This window comes from Lutjanus erythropterus, chromosome 19 (genome assembly GCF_056507025.1).
Source record: "Lutjanus erythropterus isolate fLutEry1 chromosome 19, fLutEry1.hap2, whole genome shotgun sequence".
NCBI lineage: Eukaryota > Metazoa > Chordata > Actinopteri > Lutjaniformes > Lutjanidae > Lutjanus > Lutjanus erythropterus.
Window position 1 is genome coordinate 5170612 of NC_139335.1, and position 15618 is coordinate 5186229.

Consider the following 15618-nt stretch of genomic DNA (forward strand, 5'->3'; position numbering starts at 1 on the left):
GAAAAGAATGAAAAATAGATACCACTCAAACCTACACGTTTAATTCTGTATGGAGTTTCAGAACCTAGTAGTTGAGGCTGACTCAGACATAATATTGTGGCTTTGAGCCCACAACTCGAGGTTTAGAGCCTACTGCTGATAGCTTATTTACTTAAGTACTGAAAAATATCAACTATAGTGAATAGTAGAATATCATTGTGCAAGTTCTTAATTCTTCTATCTAGTTTCATCATTTCAATACCACTGAAATGTTCAATGCTTGCCACCGGTCTCAGCTGCTTAAAAATGATCGCCAGCATTTATGACCCAAAACTGAACAATTTTCACAGGTGCACGATTTAGGACATTACGTGGGAAATACGCAGGAGTGTGGCCGATTTGTCAAATCGGTCCAAGATGCTGATTAATGCCTATAGCTAGCTAGGCAGTGCTAGTGCTGATGCTAACATGTCCCAGTATCACAAGACATAGCCAGAAGGATATTTTGGGAGTAAGCAACATTCCCAAGCCATTTAACCTCCATATTTTCTACTGTACAACACTTTGCCATTTTAACACATCATAATTAAGTGGAACAAAGATAATAAGTACAAGCCAGCTGAGAAAATTAGGTCTTACCTCACAAAAGTAGGTCTCCAGTCAGCTTGTTTTTCAGAAACTAACCAGGACCTCTTCTGTGTTTGGAGAACAATATAACGCTAACATTATAATTTTATATATTTTTGACAACTCCCAAACTTGTTTTATCTTACTTTAGCACATGCAGGTAGCAACATATTTTAGTTAGGCTATAGTAAGTTCACAAGCTAGCTGATTTGATTGTTTTTTGTAGACAAACACATGTGAAATGGTTGGGAAAAGGAATTTAGTCATTAGCTTTAGTACTAAATGAGCTACAGGGATGGTAACATATAAAAACATAAGCTCAAACCATCCGCAAAACTGCACCATCATCACCTACTGTTACCTTAACACAAATCTCCATAAGGAGTTTCATAGTCACAATGATCACTATTAGGGATGCACCCAAATCCAAATGTGACTTCCAGTATAAACCACGCCCACTTTTGGTCTTCTACCCGGATACATAGACAGATCATTTTGTTGGTTGAACAGATAGATAATCATGTCTCTGTGCACCTCTAACCACTATCCCTAAGAACTCTACGCCACCAAACGTCAAAGTTTTGCGGCAAAAGGTCTATTTGTGATACTTATTTCATAAATATGAAAGAGCATGAGTGATTGAATCGATGTATACAACACACATGATGTGCTTTAATAGTTTGTAAACAAACAGAAAATGCACAAGAACAGTCATATTTTGTTTTGAAGCCTTTAAATTAGTCTCCAGATATTTGTGCAATTACACAGACACCTTTTTCATTCATACCACATTTAGCTGTATTATATTAAAAGAAATTCCTCTTTGACTATGAAAGACAACAGTCCTAAATGAAAAGGACAACAATGCCTTTATGGCAGCAAATGAACCTCACAACATTTTAAAAAGAGTAAGTGGCTATAGGGTTATGTCGCATGAATAGGAAATATTGCACATAGATAAAAAGGCTCTCGGGATGACATCATTATTAATTAAGTGAAAAGAAGGAACAGACGTTTGTGAAGATTAGTTGAGCAAGGTGAAAGGATACAGAAACTTTCTGAAGCAGTCTACTGAACAGTTAACACCCCCCCACCCATCAAATATAATAACTATCAAATATACTTCATAACCTGCAAGCACTCCCCAAGAAAAGAAAAACAAATCATATGTACAAAGACAATAATTTTGAAAAAAAGATCTCTAACTGACATCATTTAATACAGACCTGGCGTAAAAAAAAGGAAAGTAGCACATCAATTTTAAAATAATTTAAAGAAATAAATTGATTGAACTCATTTGGCCAACTTTCCACATCCCTACAAGGTCATCAATCATTAATTCATTATTATTAAAAACAATAATAGTCAGTCAGACAGTCGACTTTAGAAAAACAACAAGACATCAGCACATTTCAACATAATCATGGATTTATGTGTAATGAGACATTGCTTTCCTGCCATTAAAAAAAGACAGTTCCAATCACAAAAACATTGTATTCAAGTTCTTATATACAGTAGCGTACAACTCAAATATTTGATAACAGATATAGCTAATTTCCTGATGTTTTACCTGTACAATAAGGTAAAGTTGTAATCTGGTGAATGTAATCACTAAGAGATACCCACAATTTCAGAATTCTTGGCATTTTGGAAATGGACAGTGCATGCCTGTGGAAATGCACAGATTTTCATCTTGTTTTTGACCCTCAAGCTGTTTGACAACAAACATGAATATTATCCAAGTCATGATAGGATATATATTATCAAGGCCATTGGACTCTTCATGATTGGAAAGAGACAGATGGAAAATCTACTCAGACCAGATCAATTCTTCTCTTTGTGTGTAAATTATGGTCTTTGTTGTCTGTGGACTGTACTTGGAACTTATTTGACACTTTACCTAGGGCTGAATTTTCTTTACTTGTGGCCAAATTTGTTTTGACTTTGGACTAAATGAATTTTCCTGAGTTAGGACTTTGCTTGAGATTGAACTGTCTAGATTTGGTACCATATTATGTTGACCTTGAAACTTGGGACTCACTTTTTCTGACTTCCTTGACTTGAGACTTAACTTGTGACAATATTCTTGACTTGGGTGCAAATTTTCTTAACTTGGGACTACTTAGTACTTTACTTGGGACTTAATTTTCTTGACTTGGGGCCAACTTTTCTTGACTTGAGACTTATTTGTCTTGACTTGATACTTAACTTGGGACTGCATATTCTTGACCTGGGCCTACATTGTCTTTACTTGGGACTTGACTTGGGACTCACTTGGGATTGAACTGTCTTGACCTGTAACTTGAATCAAGATTTATAGCCAAGAATAACAGTAGAAGACGGCTGAAAAGAGCAGGGATACATCCACCCTAAAAAACATGTTTTTTTCTCCTGCAATGATTTAGACCCGTCATTGGATCAGAGCTGACAGAAAGTCCATTTGGATCTACTCAGGTTTAAGACTTGACAGAGGGACCCTGCCAGACCCAGTTAGTACCTAGTGTTCAAGATACAAACCAGGACCAGAGTTGGGCTGGGTCCTGGATTTATATTCAGTCTGAGTGAACCCTTGAAGACCTTGACTCTCCAGTTCATTTGACTGAATAGCTGAAAACAAAAGCATTGTATACATACTTATGAGCCCATAAACCTTAAACAAAGCTAATTCAGGTAATGTGATTGGTGTAACAAATTTCGAATAGAAATATCTATTGTCTTCCTTTTAAAGTTTGACACTCCTTTGATTGAATTTAGTCTTTTTGAGGTATATGTACTGCATCATCTATCACTGTACAGGTTTTTACTGCTGGTAAATTATAATCAATAATATTGCACATAAAGCAAAGACAACGAGACATGTGACAAAAGCATGATTGTTCAATCAAGAGCATATGGGATTCCATACAATAAGGCATTGCTTTAATGAAAACATCTGGACAAACAGTTCACAGTTTTAATTGATGCTTGATTGACTAGCGATTATGACGTCCTTTTTAGTACTGATTGTTTCAGTCAACACATCGACACAAAACTATGACTCGACCTACACGGTCCTCAGCTCTGACACAGAGTACCTGATATGTAGAGATGGAAGCAGCTGGCCAATCACTACCCGAGCAGGGTGGACGGGGGCGGGTCATCCTCGTGGATGACAAAGCAAGGAAATGTATGAAATTAAGCTAATTCAAACAACCATCAGGCTCCATTTTCACCTGTGGAGTCACGTCTGTAGACTGAAGCTGCCAATCGACAGTGGTTTCATACACAATCATTCTATGCTACAAGCACAGTTTAAAAAAAGAAAAAATACTCCCCATATACATATTACCTCCACTGTAATCTGTGGAAATAATATTAATGTGGGATCTTTGCCTTATCTAAAATTAAAATTATTAATTAGGAATCCACAATAGATTCCAGGTGGGAGAAAACAAAACAAAACATAACATAATGCCAAAAGGCCAGCTTTTCTTGTTTAAATGCTGCTAATGTAGCCTATTTACAATCATCTATTGTACGCAACAGAAATAGCCTCTGTTTTCACTAAAAAGCTGATATGTTCTGGCCATTTACCAAAGAAGAAGAGGAAAATAAACCAAACAAAAAAAGGGATTTCATTAATTGTGCTTTTTAACCCACAAATCCACTTCATCGTTGAAATGGGACAATTTTAAGAGGCACCACTTGAAGTGCTTACATCAGTCAATGAGAATCTCTAAAGCTATAACAAGGACTGAAAATACAAATAGTAAATATAATATATTTATATATTTATAAAGTTGATAAGACTCCCTTCCAGTCCCATGTCCAGTTTAAAAAATATTTTCTTCACGCTGTCAATTGTCTAACATGAAGGATCCCTCTTTGTGTCAACGCGCAAAGCCCTTATGATGCTAAGAGAGAAATGTCTTTGCCGGGGTTGATTCTAGTTACCCAAAATCTGGATGACACAGGAAGCTTGTGCTAAAAAGCAGGAAGAGTTTTTAATGTAGGAGGTTGTTTTAATAAGAAGACAGAACATCTCTGCTGAGGAGACTTGCTGATTTTGGAGATTTCTGTTGATGTCTGTGGTGTGTCTCAGGAATCCTTCAGCTGACCACTCTGCGGTTAAACAGTTACCTCGTTCTTACTGGCAGTGCGGTATGTGTGGTGGTGGCCGGGAATGTACTGTAGGTGGTCCACCGTGTGTGTTCGTCGGGAGGCAAACGCCTGCCTCTTAGACGTGGTCACTTGGTGGTTGACCGTCAACGTGTTGTAGGAGTCGTTAGAGGCACTGGGCTGAGAGTGCATCTTGGTCATCTTGTGGCGGTCCATGACAGGCGTGACGGGCATCAGCATGTCGGCGTGAGACATTGCCCGTGCCATGGCCTTCTCCCGGAACTTGTCGCGCCTCATCGCCGGTGATAGTAGCAAGGGATCCTGGGAGTGGAGGCGGTCTGCTGACAGTAGCTGCTCCTCTGAGAGGTGGCGGCTGCTGCTGTACGCAGCGGCTGCCATCACGCCATATGAAGATAAGCCGTAATCCCCACGACGTGGCGTCCTGGGAGGAGACAGGACGTGGTCCTGGGACATGGCCCTCTGGACTCGGCGGGGACGCTGCCGCTGCTGGTGCTGCTGGGGATCTGGATTCAGCTTCACCATGTGGGTTGGACCCCGACCGCCAAAGTCAGGATGAAGATGTTTCCTTGTGTAGTACTCATCAATGTCCTTATCACCTGAGGAGTCAGAGGAGAAGGATAATCAAAGAGAGATACAACAGTATCAAGACTACTGACTTTGCTGTGAATTAGTGCACCCTTGGATACTTGTACAATATTGAGTGCTAAAGTGACATAGTTACAACAAAACTAAGTGGGTCGCAAGACCACTAAATATTTTGAACTGAGGGTTAGAAAACCATAAACCGACCAGGGCCCATTTAACCAAATTTGCAAAATGAAAGTTGCAATTTGCAGCATGACATAATTTCATCCCCTGTTAATTTTGGCACTAATTTGCTAATCAAAGGAAACAAAATTATTGCAACTCATGCACGATCATGCGAGAGCCACATAGCACTTGCAAATTCATCCCCAATTTGCTAGAAACAATTAGTTGTTAAAAGTGATGCTGCCACTGTTTGTAATTTCACAAAGTGCTAACAAATCACTAATGAAACAAGCCCTAGGACCATAAGGTTTTGGCCAGATTTTTATGTTCTGTTGACTTAACTTGGGACTGAATATTCTTGACTTACAACTGTAGGACTTGACTTGGGGACTGAATTGTGTTGACTTTAGACCAAATTTTCTTGATTTGGGACTTACTTGTCTTTCCGTCCCAAGTCTTGACTTGAGAACTGAATGTTCTCGATTTGGGACTGAATTTTCTGGACTTAGGACTTTATATGAGACAGAAATGTCTGGACTAAAGCAGTTCAGCTTTTTAAGGAATACAACTGCACCAGAGCTGATGTTATAAAGGTATAACATTAGTGTTAGTGGTAGCATTAGCATTAACATTCGCCTTTCCTGCTTAACTTTTTGATCAGTTGGAAACAACAGACAAGACTTTTATGGTCTTGAGAAGCTGCAGCATTTATTAACTGACACAGTGGAATTTATAATCCACTGTATATTTACTGCCAGAGTGGCAGCACAGTCCTATTGTTGACACATTAGTCTTCATGACATCTGTCGTACAACCTGCTGGCTGCTGTTGAAGAGATGAGGTGATCATGTAATGAACACAGCAGTTATAGAGCTCTATTCAAACTGCTTTGAGTTGTTTTGTCCCTTTCTCTATGAAAAACAGAACAACATTCTCGTCAGCGCAGTTGCCCTTCAGCGTGGAGAGAACTCATCAGCCTGCCACGATACTCCACAGTTCATGAGCTGGTTGTGCCTGAACAGTTGTTTAATACCTCTGCCAGAAAGCAGGTCGGTCTATCCGGCAGGCGCACACACGCTCCTAATGGTGAAGTCATTCACAGCTGTATTAACCACAGGCGGCAATCAGCTCTGAGCAGACTTTTATCTACCTGTTTTTGGCAGCGCTGGCACACAGGGGGACACTACCACAGAAGCTCTCTGATTAACTGTTGTGGCTGAGGGGTCGTTACCTCTGCAGTAGTTAATTATTGCAGAACACAGAGGTCGAATGGCCGTTTTAGGACCATAGCACGCTTCAGCGAGTCGTAGAGAAGAGGGATGATGGGAATTGTTTGTCTGGATGCTCGGCTCTCTGGGAGAGAAGTCATGCCTGGATACAGAAGGTCACCTTATTGTCCCTCCATGAGGGGTTTCATGTCCACTGCTCTGTGCATTCCTAATGAAGGAGGCCCAACTTTGGCCTGTAGCGTTTTGCTCCAGCATTTTTCCCCGAGGGGTTGGGTTAGATATGACATTATGGCAGAAAATGTCAACCAAACTCAACCAGAGGCTAGAAGTATACAGATAATCGACAAGCCGCAGCCCGTAGCTCCATTAATAAGTCAAACTGGAGTATCCAGTCACTGTAAGAGATCTGGAGTGATTATAGACTCAATTGCTTTAATAAGGCAAGAAAATATTTTGTCCTGCTAAGATAAGAAAATACACATAGTAAATTCTCAAATAACCAGTGGGGTGGCTGACACAAACAAATCAAAACCAAGTAAAAAAAAAAATAAAGTGGGAGGGTGGATTGTGTCATAATTAACACTGTTGCTCTGACTGAAATAATGTTTTCATTTGCTAACTTTGTCATGTCACTTCTATACTCTTGAGTTTTACTGATGGAAGACTAAATGTCTTGAAAATGTTAAAGTTAAGTTAAAATGTCAAACCTTCCTGCAAATGTTTCAAATAGAGGAGGTACAGCACACTCAAACCTGTTTTTAGAGATGTAAACAAAATTAAATTACTGTGATGACACACATCGATGCTGGTGTTATTTAGGATGTTTTTTGATAAATCAATTTCAAAAACTGCATATCCTGGGTTGAAAATGACTAAAACCCCACCCTGCTCCCATGGCAGCTCATTTTCAAACATATGCAGATCGATACTCATCATTCACAGGAGTTTTCATTATTTTTTGCTAACCCTCTACTTAGTATTTTTACATTTTGCCACTTTTGATGACTGAAGAAGCACCAGTGGACGGCAACAGCAGAGCTACAGTGGACTGATACTTGCAGACACACACAAACTGGAGAGAGTAGCCTCTCTGAGCTGCTAGCATTTTTTTTAAAGGGCCACCAAAGTGCTTGTAGTGACTGGTTACTTCTGACTACAATTGTAGCTGAGCAGTGATCAGTCTCGCTCCACCGCCTGCAGCCCAGCACAACCCCTTCCTCAACATCTTGCCTCACTTTTGTGCTTTTTTTGTGCACCTGCTTTTTGTTCATATTGGTGTTCGGCTCATACAGATGTCATGAAATAATTGGGAGCTTGCAAAGCTGAGGGGTGAATTCAAACAACAAAGAATGGATTTAGGCCACTGATACTTAATCTCTGCTGGATTTTGCATCACTTGCAACCACCATGTGCCCCATGTCAATGCCCAATTCACAAAAGATATGGCACTAACGATATTACAGTGCAAACCTGCCTGTAATGTTTTGCAGCTGAGTGAAATTCCCCTTGTTTGACATCTGTTAAATGTTCATGTCCAATTTTCTGTAGTGGTCCCAGAAATATTTGTTCTTAATACTACGACAAGGAACTTTTATATTGTGTTGATTTTGGAGGTCCCTCTGGACAAAAGTGAGTGTTTCCAGGGTAATAACCACAAAATATATCATGAAAAATAGAACTGATCTAAATAAAAAATTTCCTCCTGCTTCTGTTAAACTAGCTAACTTGCTAACTACTCACTGTAACTTTGCCAGTGAAAAACATAAACAGGCTCATTTCATCTGATTTCAAGGACAATCCGGCTGCAGGCATTGAGAACACAGAAACAGCTGATCTTCCTATGGATGGTCTTGTTATTTTATGTGGGTCACATAGAGGCATCAGTAATAAACTGAGACTCGTTCATGACTAAATAAAACTTCCTTGTAGTAGCTTACTGAAGCTATACTGAAGTTGCACATCACAAATGGTAGACTCACCCTGTATGAAGTTTTTTTTGTCAGACTGATTGTGGTTTGTGGTGTTGCTGTATGTTCTCCTTCATGTCTCTGGGCACATGAAAAGCTGTTACCTCTCCTGTTCTGGTCTGTTCTGGACTTTACGGCGTGCAACCATTATCCCTGTTTCTCACAGCAGTGGGTTTTATGGCGTTTTCCCGTTTCATTCCCTCATGGTGAATATTGTACTGCCATCTGTGAGCATATGATGTGCTGGGATGTGCTGTTGCTTCTCCTGGCTATAGTCGCTGGGTTTCAGTTTCCATCAACTCTCTGAAGCTGCTAATAATTTTCACTCTAACTGCGTACAGCTATTAGCGCTGCTGTTTGTGAATTGGAATTTTTTGCAATGAGGTTCATTTGCATAGAAAGGGGCCAATTTTGCACCAAATGTATGCATATTGCTAAATTTAAATGTATGCAAATAGCAACAGCACTTAGATGCTGTTTGTTTGGCACGGTCAGGGGAACATTTCAGTTTTTGAAAGAATTAGTCGTTTTCTGTTTGTCCTTTTTGTGCAGGTTTATTGGCTACAAGAGCTGTGCAATAATTTTGTTAATTCTCACCTCAGTGTGCAGACAACTTCTCATCCTTCAAAAAAAAAGCCTACCAGGAGCAGGAGGCATTGTGCTTATTGAGCTGCTGGAATTTGTTTGATGTAAAACATTTGTGCAGATATTGTTTGCAGCTTTACAGCAAGTGAGAAACAGTGAAATACAAGCGACTGGAAGTAATTAATGAATGAAAACTGTATTTCTGTTAAATGAGAAACTATAGCCTTAGACTGGTATGACATGACTCTGCTGCACTAATAGAAATAAAGCTGTGTAAATGTCTAATATTCTGAATTTATTATGACATAGAGCAGGGTTCGCCAGCTGCCTCTAGGGAGTAAAATGTAATGGCAGTGTAATGGTTTAATTTTGATATTCTTATTGTCACTGCTTGGGTTCCTGGATGTCTCCAACCAGTGGGAGAGCTGACTAAATTTGTCTCTCTGAGTGTCAGTCTTCTCCTTGTTCTTTACATGACAGATTGTGTGCAACTTTATTGGAATTCAATTCTGATTGCTGCAATATCTTTAATATCATCTGAACGCCCTGCTGTCACCATGGCGATGGCAATGGTGGGGATTAAGGATGTGTCAACCTGGTTGGGATGTAGAATGGGGTGCATCGTCTAAAAGGTTTAGGAACCACCAGAATTTTAAACTTTGATACTTGTTACCTGCTTTATCACTGCAAAAAGGATTAAAAGGTTCCAGGCACACAAAGTAGAATCTTTTATTTTTTTTCTTGTTTAAAATCATCAACCTGCAGTGCTGCTGCAAGCAGGAAGTTGTCAACCTGGCAGTAAATGTACAGTTCATGTTACAGTTTGTCAGTTAATAAACTTAAAATAAAGCTTCTCAAGACCAAGAAAAGTTTTGTCTTATTTCCCACTGGCAATCCCAAGATGCCCTGTGTTGAGTCTGAGGTTGACCCTTCAATATAAAATTTTCAGTGATGACATTAATGAGCGCTATTCTACAGAAGGTATCATGTGACTGCAGTGTTGTGGTAATGCATTGATGCAGTTATCATCACAGACATTTTTTTAAACAGGATAAAAAATGTATCAGTCATTCATTACATTTGACAGCCTTATGATATGGAAGCAGTGTTAAGTTTTCAAGAAATCAGAAAGAAAACAAGGAGGCTTCTTACTAAAATATAGTAAAATATACTATATAATATACTATATATCAATCAGGGTAAAGTAGGTTCTCTCTAACAGTAAGATAAGAGAATTCACTGTAATATTAATTTCTACAGGGGTTTTCTTGGCTCCCTTGTATGGTGATGAGTTTCAGAGGAAGTGCATTTGTAGTGCCCTGCCTTTGATTTAAGACCTGCTTTTTATGAGTGTACACTTGTTACACTGTTTACACTTTAAGTGACTGAAATGATTTAACAGGGCGATGCATATTGCTCGATCTCATCTCTGCGGCGCTGATAAAATGCAGCACTTTACAATTAACATGATTGCGAGGGGCTGAAGGGTCCCAAACGTGGAGCGGAGCTACAAACAGAGGAAATTGCTAACAACAGCTAATTAAACCCCAGCTCCCACTCTGCTAGATTAGATTCAATATAGCCAGTATATTTATGTGTCAGCTATTGATCACAGAAGCCTGTAATCATATAATGCACTAAAACCCGTGAAACTGGTGGAACATCAATTATAAAGTGATCTTTGGAGAGGTTTGGAGCAAGAGTGGTGAAATTAAGGGGGTAAATACAGCAATACCATTTCATTTTTTTCTCTTTTTGGCAAAGATTAATGGTTTCTTGTTTGTTCTCCTGATCCCTTTTAGGGCGATTAAGGTGAAAGACAACGGAGCCAAATAAGATTTGTTTCTCCTCCTTTTCGCAGCCTCCTTGGGGGAGGTGAGCGGGTTACTTTAGGGCAGCGTCCTCAATCTCTGCCTCGCTGACATCACTGAAGGACGGCAGGAAAGATGGAAGAGGAGTCACCACACACACACACTAACACACACACACACACACACACACTGTATACACACACACACACACGATCATTTAAAATTGCAAATAAACCATACTAATTTAATTTAATCATCATCATCTCTCCAGATGGTTTAATTAAAACAGCAACTAATTATATTACTTTTCGGCTTGTTTCCAAAGACCTCACTCATGCTTGAACCTGTAATTTAATTTTTTTTTTTTTTTTTTTTTGAGTGGAAGGGGACGACTTTGCTTGCTCGTTTGACAAATTCCGCAGGGCTCCTGTCTCAAATTCGAAAAGCCTCTTTGTAGTTCGCCGTGATTCATCTCTGTGATTTTCTGTGTGTGTACAAGGCTCCAGCGAGATAAGAGCAAAGCCCCGAGTTGATAAGGGAGAGAAAAGGCAAACGTATAAAAGAAGAATGTTGGATGCGCTGAAAGGAGATTGCACTGATGCATGTTTTTCTATCACGCAAGCAATGACACATTTAAACGGCTTTTTTTTCTCAGTGTGCACATGTTCTTAAGAGTCAAGGACGGTGAATGGTGCATTCATGTGCATTGCAATTTATGCATCGAATTCTTTCCTGTAAATAATGATTTGAAGAAGAAGTACAGCACAAGTACTCCACAGTGTTTTCCCTGATAAATCAATGTAAACTCAGAATAGTTCTTTGAACCTGAAGGAAATGTTTGTAGAAAAGATTTACTGCCAGCAAATCTGTTAAACATGATAACTCGCAACATAATAGTCTTGCAAGCACAGAGTGTGTTTTCAGTTTCACTCGACTGACAACATGACGACACACTGAGCAGCACATATTCAGTGTCTGTTCACACTGTTGAGTGTCTGAAGGTAAAAACTGTGTGAGAAATATGTGTTGTTCCATTTGTACACTGTTTTAAAGGGACAGTTCACACCAAAATCGAAAATACTTATTTTTCCCCCCTGGCCTGAAGTGCTACTTATCCATCTGGATTTTTTGGTGTGAGTTGCACCACAAGCCGAGTAGCATTTAGTCCCTGTGTGTTGGAAACTAGGCACAGCGTCACCCTTAAAAAAGTTTCATGTAGGAAATATTTTCTTTCCTGTAGAAAAGAAGAAGTTCAACTGCAGACAGAAATTAGTTCCTACATGAAACTGCTCAACAAAGTCTGGATTATCTTGAGTAACTGGGTCATGATATTTGTAAAGGGACACTACTTTTGAATTTTCCAGGTGTATTTATTTGACGCTTTGAGCATCACAAGCTGAGTGCCATTCAGTTCCATTATTGGAGAGAAGGCAGACATCTCTACGGCTGAAAACTCTGGAACTCACATGTGTCTTTGATTTTGGGGCGAACTCCACTACTCCTCTACACAGACGAGAGGAGTCCGTCTGCGTCCCTCTCCGATGATCTCATCGCTCTATGATGCAAAATTTTAAGCTCATCTGAAAGCACCTCATTTAAAAAACCGACGCATGAAAAATGGATGGTCTCAAGTGAAAGCAGTCAACTAAAAATGGTAGATTTTATAAAACTTTTTTGTTCCTTTTTGTACTTTAAAGCTTCTGTTTGAACCTTGTTTGCACAATCCTCTGGAGCTCCACATCAGTTTGAAACAGAAAAGAGATAAATACACTCAGAGTTCTACTTTATATCCACCTTGGTATTATCTAAACAGAACATTCAGATGAAAGAAATAGATGTAACTCTAAATCCAAATGTTTTCTCTCCATTATACTGCAAAGCAGGATATAACAGAATATCAGGTCGACTGATCAGGTTTCTTTGACTAAACTAGATAACATTTCTCTTTAAAAAACAGATACTTCAGCAAATATCTTGGCAGGGATGACAAATTACATTTCCTACTCTTGTTGATAACCTTGTGAAGAATTTCTAAACCTAAAATTAGACTTTTTGTTCTGATTTTTTCTACATTTAGGAACATTGTATCCATAGTTCCTAGTTCTGATTTCTGATTATGAGCCAATGTCCAACCATTACTTTGTGAATGTTCTTACATGATGATCCTTCCTTTCATAGACAAATATTGTATATTCATCAGAGAATAACTTATTTTAAAGGGCTGTAATCACGTAAGAAAGCATGAAATGTACATTTTACAGCATATATCATTTACACAAATCATATATGATTTGATATAAACTTGTTGAAAGTTTTCCAATTGCTATTGATGAAGTGTCTATTAATGATACATATCACTACCATATTGCCCAGGCCTTGCACAGAATATGGTTAGCAGTTAGCATAGAGCATAGCACCCTGTAAACACAGAAAAAACTTTGGGTGGACCTCATCTTGGAAGATTCATATGCATCTTGTCATCTTGAAAGCCATTCTGGTTGAACGTCTTATCTGACTTCATAAAACGCTTTGTCCTGTATACAAGTATAATCTTCAGTGTCCCCAGAGTCTGTTCTGAATTTGATAAAACTACATTTTTAATACTGAACGCCCTGGGTTTGGATTAATTTACATGATAAACTTAAATTGGAAACACTGCTTTCTGATCAGGCATTCAAAACATGTTTTTTGAAGAATATAACTATTTTAAAAAAGTGCAGCTCTCTTCCATGCATCTGGTGTCCTGTCTTGGACGGATGTGGATGTTGTAAACATGGACGCAGATCAGTGGAGCCGCTGTCTGTATTTTGACTGCACATTGGAAAAATGCTCGGCCTTAGCCTCATTTCTATCGTTACTTTATGCTGTTTAGGTTCATTATAAGAGGGTATCTGCACGATTTATGTGAATTACTAACATTAAAATACCCTCTGCTCGCAGTGGTCTGTCAAGTGAACAGACTATTGAACCAAATTCGAAAAGCAGGTGTTTTATGATAAACCCTTAATTTTCCATAGTGAAGACTTCAGTTACACCATCACTATGGCTCTTTTCTGATTCACTTCTGTCTACAGGCACAATCGGCACATATTTCATTTACTCAACAACATCATTAGATAACCTGTGATGGAGATGCACAGCCATACACATATTTACTGGCCTAACACTTTGATTTTAGCCCACTACAGAAAAGTGAGGTATCCGGTTCAGACCGGTGAGGAGAATACACAACAGGAACATAATCAAAGCCTTGTGTGAGAAGTATTTCGAAGTGGAGTTGGTTTCTAATAATTACATATTTAAAATTACAATAATTACATAAAAATCATTTATTGGGAAGGGAGTAGCAATGCTTTTCTGAAGTTGGGTGGGGACTCGTCCTCTCCGTCCCCTCCCAGGATCTGCGCCCAAGGTTGTAAATTAATTAAAGTGTGATTGTTACTATAGTGCATAACAGAACATGGATCTCAAGAGACTCCCCGGTTTCATAAAGGATTAATCAATAAAGCGAAACCTGGACAAACACAGGGAACATGCCACTAATCTAAAGAAAACTCGGCATTCAGTGGTCATCAGGTTGAAACATCAACATCCACCTCAATCTTCGGGCTGAAAATGTCACAGCGAAGATAATGAACTGTAGAATTGCTGAGATATTAAAGCACCATCTTGTTGGTGTATAGAAGCCATTCAGCTGAAAAAAAAAAACGGCTCTTAATATGTCATTAAGAGACATTAGCAACATGACATGGGCTGCAGATGGAGCCAAATTACACGCCAATTAGATGTCAGTCGATGGGCCGATAGATGAGTTGATGAGAATGAGTATGGAGGCTCTAGCGCGTTGTCATGCATTTTAATTTTTTTGAAGTTTATTTCCCTAAAAAGGTGAAAAAGTGAGAGGACTATCTGCATGATGAGCCACCAAACATCTGGAGATACTTATCATGATGCATGTCTCTGTAATGGACATTCAGATGTTTCATCAGGCCAGACGTGGTGAATGTGGCGACCCTGTAATGCACGGGGCATGAGGGTGACGTCATTCCTCGTCTTTTTTTAGTGCATCAGGCAGAACACGGCGATGAAGGACAAATGAAGGAACACCTACTTAATCTGTGGAGGGAGGAGGAGTATTTACTTAAGTCAGACTTGAGGGCCAGCTCGTAGGAGGGCGGCAGATGGCTGAGGTTCTGGAAGGATCTGGAGAGTGACAGGTCGTAGGGCTCCGTGGCTGAGGTCAGGATGTTGTTCATCCGCTGGGGTCTCTCTACAGGGGACAAGGGAGGAAGCAGTGCGCTGAAGTCAGTGTACAGTCAATCAGACAGAGGGTTTATACACTGGGAGTCTTTAAAAGAAGAGGGGGCAGGTGTGATGTAGTGAGTGTTGACTGAGGTGCTGGAGGTTTTTAGCCTTTTGGAAACAACAACTAAAAAGGTGTAGAGATTAATTTGACTTGATCTGTTTTTCTCCATTATGAATAATACTGTGTTGGGGTGTTGAAGCCACAGCTGCAGGCAGGGAGCCACTTTACAGCCCCCCCCCCCCAGG

General features: G+C 39.5%; 1 protein-coding gene across 1 annotated transcript in view; it reads right to left on the reverse strand.

Annotated features, from left to right (window-relative positions):
- Window positions 1-1250: 1250 nt before the first annotated feature.
- Window positions 1251-15618, reverse strand: part of shisa6a (shisa family member 6a) — a 103447-nt gene continuing 89079 nt past the window's right edge. The window contains exons 8-9 of the mRNA XM_084743679.1: window positions 15209-15337; window positions 1251-5321 (exon numbers count right to left, since the gene is read on the reverse strand). Of these exons, the coding sequence (XP_084599805.1) occupies window positions 4714-5321; window positions 15209-15337 (737 nt within the window). The 3' untranslated portion in view covers window positions 1251-4713. The remainder of the gene's footprint in view (window positions 5322-15208; window positions 15338-15618) is intronic.